This window comes from Chaetodon auriga, chromosome 10 (assembly GCF_051107435.1).
Source record: "Chaetodon auriga isolate fChaAug3 chromosome 10, fChaAug3.hap1, whole genome shotgun sequence".
NCBI classification, from domain to species: Eukaryota; Metazoa; Chordata; class Actinopteri; order Chaetodontiformes; family Chaetodontidae; genus Chaetodon; species Chaetodon auriga.
In genome coordinates, this window is record NC_135083.1 from 11964107 (window position 1) to 11976298 (window position 12192).

General features: G+C 43.8%; 1 protein-coding gene across 1 annotated transcript; it reads left to right on the top strand.

The window, feature by feature from the left end:
• Window positions 1-657: 657 nt before the first annotated feature.
• wnt5a (wingless-type MMTV integration site family, member 5a) lies at window positions 658-11712 on the top strand. The gene is made up of 5 exons (XM_076741435.1): window positions 658-1632; window positions 4706-4854; window positions 6972-7219; window positions 10127-10419; window positions 11034-11712. The coding sequence occupies exons 2-5, from the start codon at window positions 4718-4720 to the stop codon at window positions 11490-11492; spliced, it is 1137 nt and encodes a 378-aa protein (XP_076597550.1). The 5' UTR covers window positions 658-1632; window positions 4706-4717; the 3' UTR covers window positions 11493-11712.
• The last annotated feature ends 480 nt before the right edge of the window (window positions 11713-12192 follow it).

Sequence of the window (12192 nt, forward strand, 5' to 3'; positions counted from 1 at the left end):
GTGTGTGCGGACTGAGAAATCTACAGTGACACAAGTGAAACTATTAAGCACTTTGCCCTCTGACACTCATCATCGGGTTCATTGAAACATATCGAACTGTGAGCCGATTCCTGCAGCATGTTTTGAGATAATGTACCATAAAATAATAATTACCGTAATGACCGTAATGCTCACAGGCCTTCAGGTGATGAGAGCAGCCTGTATAAGCACACGATATGGACCTGCTTGTCTTGATTTTACTGAGTGGTAACTCGATCTTCTGCCAGTGAAAATCCTAACTCTGCTGTGGTATGGATAGGGTAATAGCCTCGGGTGCTTTATAAGTTTATTTTAGGTAATAGAGACGCTTGTTTTGTTACAGCCTGTTCCGCCCTTCTCTCTCTCTCTCTCTCTCTCTCTCTCTCTCTCTCTCCAATTTTTACCTACACTCAAATTCCTCGGGTCGTGAAAGTTGGTGACTGGAAGAAGAAAAAAGGGCATTCGTGGAGAAATGTGAAGCGCATGCGCCATCTGAAGGTTTTGCGCTGCGCATCCATGCTGCAGTGTGTTAGTTTGTGAGAGGAGGCGACTGAGGCAGGTGAGAGAGAGAGAGAGAGCGAGAGAGAGAGAGAGAGAGAGAAGGAGGGATAGTCGACGATACTTTTCTGCACTTTCAGCGCACAGAGACGCACACATACGGTGAGGGAGGACGACAGACTCGGAGCCTCAGCAGAGCCGCTGTTGTTCACACGCTGTGCTCTTTTCCTCCCCCTGGCACCGTGCGCGCTCGCCAAGCCGCACTGTTTGGAGATAGTCCGCGCGGAAAGTTTTTTTTGGAGCATACTGTCTGGAGCCGATTAATTGTGGCATCTGTTTTTTGTTTTTTTTTTTTTTTTTTTTTTTTTTGGTTCTTTTTTTTTTGCGAGGCGGATGACTAACTTTTCTTGCATGTGAGCGGAGGAATTGTCAAAGTCGTCCCTTTTTTTTGCACAGAATGGAAGGGAAATTGACAAGTCGTTTGTGGCGAGGATCACCGTGTGGATCTTTCCGCAGGTAAAACGCGCTATGACCTGAGCGTGTGAGCGGCTGGATTTAATGATTCTAACGACGTTTCCCATGTTTTTGGCTTGACATAGTCTAGCTTTAATCTGGAGGGTTTTTTTTTTTTTTACTTGGATAGGGACTATAAAAGTAGGCCGCTTTCAATTAGAACATCATCGACAAAGTATACATCCGACTTTTCCGCCAGCGGCACTTTGGGCTGCCGTAGATGCGTTTTATTTGTTAATGGTTACCGCAGAGTCACGCACTGATTCGTTGTAGGAACTGATCACTTCTTCACATTGTCTCTGGACAGTTTATATATCCCGCTGCTTAATTCCAGCCCTCTGAACTGTTTGGCGCACGGAGCGCCTTCAATGATTGTTGGGCGTCCGTGTTCACCAAAACACCAAACCTGAAGAACTCTCTGCTGTAGCTCCACTCTCTCTTCACCGCAACCAAGCACTTTCCAAGAGATCCGGATAAAACGACAGACTTGTCTTCAGTGCAGCGGAAAAGGAAATCTTAAATCCACCTGGCCTGCACTGGGATTATTGGTTTGATATCGTCTGCAGAAAGTGGATTACAACTTCTAACGGGCTGTGCTCCCTGGTGAGTAGCCTATAGGTCTCCTGGTTCACTCACTTTTCCATGCAGTCGCAGTTTATCTTACAGAGTGGAAATGCGTGTTTCAGGGGGAGCGTTTTGGAGTAGTGCTGGTTCTTGGATGTGGACAATTGTTCCTGACAGATGTGATGTGTGAAACATGCTGCAGCCCCCTCCTACCCCCTAATTGACTGTGACCTATAAGTCAGTGTCCTGTTGGGCAAACAATTAAGCGAAAATTGATCATAAGTGACGTCCTTTAAATACATTTAAATGAAACATGCTCCGCTCTCTCCTTCCATTGTTAACGGTCTTGTCCCGAGGTCAGGCAATGTTCTTTGTGCTGCTTCTCCTCATCAAATCCTTGTACCTGGCTCCCTCTCCTGGTTTTTTTAAACAACAGGACAGGCAGGCAGGAAAGAGAATCGTCACTTTGCGCTATTTAATGCGGCTAATATTTCACCCACGAGTCAGTAAATTACGATGCCATGCAGTTTGAGAAAATGCGAAACCCTTTTATTTTAGTCCTGCATGAATCACACATATTTTTTTAATATTGGCCTCCTCACAGACCCACAGTCTACCCCGCAAAACTTCAAGTTCATTGTCGCCATGCCTGTTATCCAAAGGCTTAAAGCTGCAGGCCATACTGTAAAAGCACACGCGTAAAAATCGTCCGGTCATTCATTGAAAGTTACCATAATTTGATACTCACTGCAGTGTAATGCTTTTCCCTTCACATTTTCACAACCATTTGCTGCTAAGATAATTAAAATACTATGAACTGTACTGTACTATATTAACTGTAATAATGATTTAGATCGTTGGGCCAAAAGTTCCAGCCAGAGAAAACTGAACCACTGAGAAAAGACAGACCTGAATTTGACTAACAGGTGAAGTAATTCAAGAACATTTTTCTCATTTGAAATAAAGTGTAAGCAATTTTTTTCTCTAACTCTTAGGTTTAATGTAAATCGATCTATTGCCATATGGGCCTTTTTGAAATAGCCTCTTAAATGATCCATTGCAACAGCAGCGCCCGATGTTTTTGCATCTTTTTATCATTCTAATTGCTCTCTTCCTGAAATTTGCCCAGTTTGATGGCACTTTCACCGACAGAAATCAGCAAGGCAATCGTCAGTCAGGTCCTATGAATGTTTTCTCTCGGGTCAAATCGTTTCCAGGAGGTCACGGAGCGCAGGATTTAGGCAGCTTGTGTGGGGATGCCAAATGCATGAATTAATATTTAAATTTAAAATAAAATAAAAAAATCGAATCTAAAGTAGTGTGCAGTGTCGAATGCCACTAAAATGACTAAAACTGCATTAAGACTTATTAATACCAAAATAAAAACCTCGCGTCGTGTCTCCTAAAACGAATAATTAATGTTCTCTGCTCTGATTGGCTGAGACTCCGTTAAGGAATGTCAGATAATTGCACGCACCTGTGGCATCCTGACAGTTTCAGTGTGAATATGCAGAATGAAACCTGTGTGTCAGTTGTGACCCCCGCAGTTGACTTCCTCCTGATGAAGCGCACTGCTTGGTGCAAAATGTATGTTTAATTGTAGAACTTAATTATCCTTCCATTAAAATGGATTTGTAAATCTGCCTCCTGGTGGGCGTAATGGCTCCAATTAGCTGGTGTAAAATCAGTGTAGAGCCGCCGCCCTCTGTGGATTATTGCTTTGATTTATGCGGAAGAACTACTAGAAAGACAACATAACCTCACCAACTATTCATGAAAGCAACACATAAACTGAAAGCACATGCTCCTGTGTGTGTATGTGCGCAATGCGCGCACTGGGTGAGCGATGGTGAACTTGGCCTTGTCTTTAATGAGTATTAGGCAGGCCCAGGTCTCCACGACTCAATCCTGGAAAATAACGCAGCGTGACAAATTAGAACTGCTCCGAGTCCCAAAATTCACACAAGGCCCAACTGGAAGGCTGGCACATCGGCTCAACTCGCAAATTTAGGGGTAATTATTTTAACTCGTTTTCTGCCGTTATAGCAGCCAAACTGTGTCGCCGAAGCGATAATGTACTTTTTTCTTTTTTAATTTCTTGTAGTTTTCGTTTATTCAAAAGGCTCAATAATAACCAGGCCATGGCCCATCTTCCGCTGACGTGGCTCCTTTCTGTCCGATCCACAGTCTATTAATAAATCAGAAAATTAATCATAATATAATCATGGATCGACATGACCGTTATTTGTCAAATTACATATTAATGGCCATGTACGTCACAGTTCCCGCAGTAGAAACAATAAAAATCTTGTTTGATTTGCATGTTTTTTTTAAAAAATAGGTATGCCTTTTAAATCCTACTAGCACGTTTTAAATTAAGTAAGGTGAAAACGAAATTCTTGAATTTGTACAACAATTTTATTATTATTTTCCAAGGGTGCTTCTTATTTGCATAATTGTACAAAATGAAACCTTGTCACATACAGCAGGCCTGCCATAGACTGAAAAGGAATAAAAACAAAAAGTGTTTTATTCTGTCATTTATTAATCTCATTTTTGTTTAAATGAACCGTCTTTGCGTTAAAAATGCAGTCATAATTGTTGGTTAAAATTGAGATAATTTTTAGTTTTCAACAGTAAAAATGTAGGCTAAAATGCATTTAAAACAACACACACACACACACACGCACACACAACAGGTCTGTCTCTGCCTTTGTGTGTCTCTTTCTCTGAGTAAAGTGAACTGTCAGGAATGCGTCTAGATGGGGTTTCATGATCATTGTGTCTTCTCCGGCTGCACGTCTATCAGTCTTATGTGATTCACACTCAGACCTGCTGCCAAATGACTGCTCTGCTGTGCGAGCACTGATGGCCTCAGGCTTCTCATCACACACACACACACACACACACACACAAGCACGGTGCTGGTTGCATGAAAAGAGAGTATTTTTCCTGCATTCCCTTCATACATTTTGACATCCCAGATATCTGTCTCTGTCTATTTTTGCATTCAACACAGTAAACAGTGTGTAAGGCAAACCTCCAGACAGACAGACAGACAGGCAGGCAGGCAGGCAGACTGACATGCATCCTTTTCTCTGTCCTCCCTCAGATCAGCGGCAGTATGAACCTGGGGCTGGTCTGTGTGTGTCGGCCGGTTTGCTGGCCCTTTGGCAGCGTGTTGGACTCCAGACACTGTGTCTTTGCCCTCACACTCCTCACACTCCTCATGCAGGTGGTGGTGGAGGCCAACTCATGGTGGTATGCATTCATTTTCTCTCCATATATACAGTATTTTCTGAGTGTGTCTTAATTTATGCACAGTGTGTTTATGTGTGTGCTCACTTTCAACATGGCCAGTGGAGATTGTCAGCTTTCAAAAAGCTTTTTCACTCATAGATGAGTCACGTGTGTAAATGAGGTCGCAGTGCCTAATAAGAGCAAACAAGACACGAAGAAAGCAAAAGGTTTGGGGTAATATTGATTAAAAAAACATTTTGTTAGTGTTTGCGTTTATCTTTTACTTAGTTTCAGAGTCAATTTCAGGTTTGTGTGCGAGAGAGAGTGTGTGCGTGTTTGCTAAGTAAGCCTCCTCAGCTTCAGTTGCACCACATATGAAGTAACACAACATGCTGACTGTAGCACATTAGCTTTTCAGGAAGACCTTTTTTCTCCCTATTTTCTTTCTTCGCATATTGCCAAACCAAAATTATGAATATTATAGAAAACATAGAATGCTGCGGTTTATGAGTCGGCGTCCAAATATGTGCAAACACGAACACTGTGTGTGTGCTCATATATGTTTGTGTGTGAGTGTGTGTGTAGACACACGTCCTAGAAAAGTCTATATTTGAGCATGCTGCAGTCACACACACAGTAGTTCTGATAGGGGAAAAATAGTGTTTACCAGTCACCATTGAGGCACTACTTAAAGCAAATCACAACTCTTTACATCCTGTGGCTGTTTGTGTTTTTGTCTAATTGTGCACTTGTATCCCAGTTTGAGTGCTTGTAGAGGAGCATTTACAGGAAAGCCACACTTTCCATGTAAGATTTTTATTTACTTCAAATGAGCAGATCAAAGCCAGTGTTGACATCATGTGGTGATGGCCCAGTTACATGAAAATAATAATTTAAACAAATCATTTGAAGAGAATTTATACAGTCAACCATATTTTAATGGGCTCAGCTCAGTAGGCGGCTACATTAAAGTTCAAGTAATGAGTTGGATTGCGGACCCAGCTGAGGACTCGCACATTACCACAGACCCTTTTGGAAAGCTGAGTTTGGAGCTCAAACTGTGTGTGTCTTTCAGTTTCCTCTGTGAGAGGACCCACAGGTGTGAATGATTTAGAGTGTCGGAGCAGTGGGCCGGCTGACTGCGTGAGTGTCAGTCTGCATGTGTGTTTGAGCACACAAACGGTGTGTATGTTGATTTTTTTTTTTTCCCCCTCGTGTGTGTGTATATGTTGTGTGTGTTCAGTCTGGGTTCCCTCGCTGCTGACTTTCCTCAGTCGATCAGGTTACACTGGGGGCTAATTGTCTTTCTCTTAGGGCTCTGAGATGGGCTGCTCTAATTGTCCTGTGGCCTGGAACCAGATGCTCATAGTGGTGTTCCTCTCTCTCTGTTCCTACTGCGTTTCTCCCTGTCTCTCTTTCTTCCAGTCTAGTTTTATTTCTCTTTCTTATAAAAATGGAATAGGGCTGTGCAGTACTGTTAAAATGTACACAACGTTCATTGAGCTGGTGTGAGGGACTTTTTTTCTCAATGGGCATACGACTGTGCTTCCCCACCTGGGTTCAGGACTCAGCGTCACTCCAAGGAGTCACAAGATGAATCACAAGTGTTTGGCAGCTTTTTAACTAATTGAGAAAGGAAGAAAACACATTTCTGCTGCAAAAAAAATGTGTTTATTTTTCTGAATTTTCTTTAGTTTTTACCTCGTAAGACCTCTAAAAATCTTCAGAAATTAAGCAGAGACGGATACATCACAAGTGAAAAAGGTTGAAGACAAAAACCTTGTGTTTGTATTATTTAGCCCCTTTTACTACCTGCACTCTTTATTTTACTGTCTTCTTTACTTTGACTTTGGTTCATCGTTCCCTTGTTCCCTAACCTGACTCTTATTTTCTTTGCTTGTGTCTGCTTCCATTTGCTGTATGTTCTTGGCCTGAAATAACCCATGGCCATAAGTCTGGTGTCACAAAGAGCAAAGAGCATGCATGTTTTTACTCTGTGTAGTTTCATCCATGTGAGGGAGAAACCAATCAAGAGAAATCAGCTGTTGGTTGTGAATTTGGCCTGAAAGCTTGAATACATTTGAGTTTTAATGGCATAATAAGTGAAAACAACTGCTTTATGTGTCCCCTTCATCCAGGTCTCTCGCCATGAACCCTTTACTGATCCCGGAGGCCTACATCATCGGTGCCCAACCTCTGTGCAGCCAGCTGGTGGGCCTGTCGCAGGGCCAGAAGAAGCTGTGCCAGCTCTACCAGGACCACATGCAGTACATCGGGGAAGGTGCCAAGACAGGCATCAGAGAGTGCCAGTACCAGTTCAGACATCGGCGCTGGAACTGCAGCACAGTGGACAACTCTTCTGTTTTTGGACGGGTCATGCAAATAGGTAAGAAATGAGCAAAGGATGCAGAAAATGGCAAATATTCTGAGAAATCAGTGTATGAACACACAGGGGCAGATACAGCCACAGTGTGTGTGCACAGATGCCAACATACGCACATGTATGTCGTATATTCACCACTGTTATTTAGAATCTGTACATTCTGTGTCTTTCTTTTTTCACTCACTCTCTTTTGTGTGTGTGTGTGTGTGTGTGAATTGTATGGGGCTGCTGATTCTCAGCAGCTGTGTGGAGGGAATAGTTGGTGGGTGAGGTTGCTGGATAAATCACATGTGGCTTTGGCCTGCTAAACCAGCTCCCGACATGGAGCAGGAGGGAGGCAGGGAATCTGCTTTTCCCCTGATGAATGTGACACAATCTAATCTCATTTAACATACACACACACACACACACACACACACAGATGCACACACACTGTGGAGCTGGACTGTAGCTGCCCTGTATTTACAAGTAATGGGAGTGCAGTGAGTCTATGCACCAATGTATCACCTATCAGAGATTACAGTGTGTGTGCATACATATGTGTGTGTGTGTGTGTGTGTGTGTGTGTGTACATGTGTGTGAGTGCGTGTGTGTGTGTGTACATACATGCATCTATCTTAAAAGTTTACAATCCTCTCTTCAAAGCGAATTCCATTCTTGGATCATTTAACATGTTTTGTTTTAGTTTTTTTTTTTCTCTGTGAGCTTTTGCCTCAGGGGTTAATGTAAAGGTGGATTATTGTTTCATCATAACTCTCCAGCTGAATTATAATGCAATGTCAGTGTTGTGATTACAGCAGAGTTACAGCAGGCTTGGCTGCGTAGCGGCAAAATGTGACTGGATCACATTTTGTAGTTTTGATACCAGTCAGCACTTGTGGTGCTCACATTGTGGGAATCTTTCAAATTCCTCTTCAGTTAGACGTGCAGAGGAGTGTACGTCGTGCTCATGTTGGCGGTCTTTAAAGGGGCAGTTCACCCAATTTTCTTTAAAAAAAAACAAAAAAAAAAAAACAAAAACATTCTCACCACATTTTCTTACCTTCTCAGACTGCACACATTTGTCCACATTATGAGATATCCATCCATCCACTTCTGCTCTCACCCCAGTGCAATTAATGGAATAAATAAAGACTGGAATTTCGTTTGTGGTGCTCACAGCTTTAAAAATAACATTTAATGCACTCAACAGCGACGTGTCTTTCCAGAAATAATGTTCCCATTACTGTGGATAATCCACAGAACACACCGTCAGCAGTTTTTTTGATGACAATTTTTTTCTTTTTCTTTTTTTTTTTTTTTGCAGAAAGTAGTTCCACTGAAAACTGATCACGACGAGTTCCATAGAAGATCATTGTTTATGGAAAGAGAGGCTTTCTGTGAATCTTTTAAATGTAATGTTCGACAAAAACAAAATTTTGCTCACTTGTATTGTATTTGGGAGTTCAGCAGATAGACAGGATGAGAGGTGAACGCTACAAGTGAAGCGAGCCTTTAACGTGCTGCACCCTACATGACATTTCTTGCACACATGTGTGTCTATGTTTGTGCATGATTCCTGGTGATTCTGTCTGCCTGTGCCTCTGCTGCTGCTGACTCCCTTTCCGCAGATCAGTCTTCATAGAAACCTCATCAGCAGCCGTTCTCCCTTTCCTCTCCTCCCTCCCCAGCATCGCTCCCATCTCGGCCCACTCTGGGCCAAGTAAACATGTCCTCCCCTCTGTAGCTGTCTGTCTGAAAGCCTGTCTTACCGTCCGTCTGTCTGCTGGCTTGGGATGCTGCTTGTGATTTAAAGCTGAGCTCCAGGGGGTGCTGGCGTGGTTGGGTTCAAACCCTCTCTCCTGGCTGGCTTGGCTAGTTCCAGGGTGGGGTGTGGGAGATGACTGTTTGTCTATAGGTCCACTGTTAGGCCAACGTCCTCCGGCTGGATTAAAAGTTGTACAAGACACCTCTTCTCCTGCCAGAGTTCCCCACCTGAGCATCTTTCAGACTTTCCAAATGCTTTCTTAATTCATCTTTTCTCCTCCCTGTCATTGTCTTTTACTGCCTTTTTGCGATATTAAGTGCATGCGTGTCTCCTTTTCCATTTGTTTTCCCCTTTTCTTTTCTTCACTGCCTTTGTCATGACTTATCTCTTAAGTCGTCTTTTCTTTCTCCTCCCTCATCCCCCGTTCTCTGTCCATCTGTTATTGTCATCCCAGCATACTCTCTAATGGTTTGAGCTGTGCATTTTTATTTTGCAGCAGCCCCCCGTCTTCGGTGTCAACACGCAACCTCGTAGTTTGCTCGACTGTTTCTTCTATAGTCGCTTATCTCCTCGTCTCTGTTTTCTCCTCTAGTATGTGACTTGGTACACTGGAAGTAATGGATCAAGCATTTAGTGATAGCAAAAACTCCCGCTCTCTCTCGTCTCTATTGAGGAAATGTTGAGGGTAGAAACAGCAGGACAGAATGAGCAATGTGTCCAGAATCATTCAGTCATGACAGATAAAATAAATGAGCTTTTGTCAGTAACAATTTGGGTGAGATGAAAGCTGCTTGTTTAGAGGGATCTCTGTCACTGGAGGGCGCTCTGTTCTCTCTGGCAGAGGCCCAATAACAGCAAACCAGATTCAACTGTTCAACATGATGGTGATGAGGAGCCTGCAGCACTTGGCTGAAGTGCTCTGTAATCTTAAATGTATGGTGAACGCTGTCATATGACATCACATCTCATAACACTGTACACATACTTAAAGCAAAATGACAGTTACACACATTCGGTATAACATAAATATACACACATAACCTACAAAAATGGAAGCAGCAGACCGATATGCCAGATGATAAAAGTGCATTTAGACGTTTCTCATCTACTTTGTTTGCTTTTGCGTCAAATGTGACATGATGATCTTGTTTGTGTGTCTGCAGGCAGCCGAGAAACGGCGTTCACTTATGCCATCAGCGCAGCAGGGGTGGTGAACGCGGTGAGCCGTGCCTGCAGAGAGGGGGAGCTCTCCAGCTGTGGGTGCAGCCGTGCGGCTCGCCCCAAAGACCTGCCGCGAGACTGGCTGTGGGGCGGCTGCGGAGACAACCTCAACTACGGCTACAGGTTTTCCAAGGAGTTTGTGGATGCACGCGAGAGGGAGAAGAGCTACCCCAAAGGCTCATATGAGAGCGCCCGACTGCTGATGAATCTTCACAATAACGAGGCTGGAAGGAGGGTAAGAAACTGGGGTTATATGCAAGCCTACACACACACACACACACTCACACACGGAGATCTTAAGATGTCATCAGAGAAGCAAGCAGAAAGATATAAACTGCAGGCCCTAGAATGAGACCATGCAGTGATAAAAAGAACAAGAGGAGTTGGAAATGAGACAGTCCAGGTCAAACAGATAGGTCCCCGCTGATCATCTGTGCAACAGCTCTGTCAGCTCTCCCCTCCTGAGGCTTTGATCTGTGGGGAGATGGAGTCACTGGAGGCAGCTCTGGGGTTTCTTTTCCTTTCCAAACATCTTGAAACCACCTCTAAGGAAACGTAATGCCAGATATCTGTTGCCAGGCTGTTCTCTTTCAAGTGGGACAATTGAGTGGACAATGTTTTATTCAATGCTCCACCGGAGACATGGAGAGGATCATTCGGTCCTTTATGGCAAAGTGATGCCTTATGAGATCATGAGCAGCACTTTGCACAAACATTTATGCAGACAGGTCAAATTAGAAATGTGAAGCATGTGTCACTTTGACATTTTTTTTTTTTTTGCTGTTTGCCACATGAAAATAAACTTTTTGCAAGTTCTTCATCTGGTTATTTGCTTCCTCTCCCACTCAGACGGTGTCGGACCTTGCCCACGTGTCCTGCAAATGCCACGGGGTGTCAGGCTCCTGCAGCCTGAAGACTTGCTGGCTGCAGCTGGCTGATTTCCGCAAGGTGGGCGATGCACTGAAGGAAAAGTACGACAGCGCTGCTGCCATGAAGCTCAACTCGCGTGGGAAGATGGTGCAGATGCACAGCAAGTTCAACGCTCCCACGAGCCACGACCTAGTGTACATCGAGTCCAGTCCAGACTACTGCCTGAAGAACCAAAGCACGGGCTCCCTGGGCACAGTGGGGCGCCTCTGCAACAAGACGTCAGAGGGCATGGATGGGTGCGAGCTGATGTGCTGTGGCCGCGGTTACGACCAGTACAAGGCCCAGATAGTGGAGCGCTGCCACTGCAAGTTCCACTGGTGCTGCTACGTCAAGTGCAAGCGCTGCACCAAAATCGTAGACCAATTCGTCTGCAAGTGAGAAGGGGAGTGTTGCCTGTGTGTGTTTGCTTGCAGACGATGGGCATACATCTGTGTGTATTCATGAGCAGAGGAGCAAAGGAGTTGAACACAGAGAGAGAATGGAAGAAAGAAACTATATAAATTATATTTATAGAGTTAAACAATTATGCCATTGCAAAAAGACTGACTCTACTTTTTTTTTTTTTTTTTTCAAAAAAAAAATCTTATGTCTTCAGAAACTGAGAGTATCGTGAAATATTTATTTTGAGATTGCTATGTTTTATTTTGGCCCAGTCATCACCAGCCGATTTTAACCCCTTCAAGTGCCTAAAACTGGCTGGAAATCTCCCCCCACCCTTTTTTAATTTCAGAAGATGCCATTTTTCTTGTCACGTGGGTCACGCTGATTGCGAAATTGGACTGTGCTTCCCATTTCCTAACAAGAGTTTGATATTCGTGGCGTAGTTGACTAAGAGGTCCTGGTTTGTTTGAGAATGACTGTGTCGAGAGGAAAACGCCTGTGTGCTGTAGCGTATAGATGTGTTTTCATGGGCCCAGTCCAAAACCAGCCTTCACATCCTTACCGAAGTCTACTTGTCCCCTCCCACCACACATAGAGTAAGGAACACTGTTGGTGCGTACGAGAGTTGGAGTACAATGGGTACAATAAGAGGGCTGTTTTGGGGATTGGGCCTTTTATTAAGCTGTCCCAGATGCCT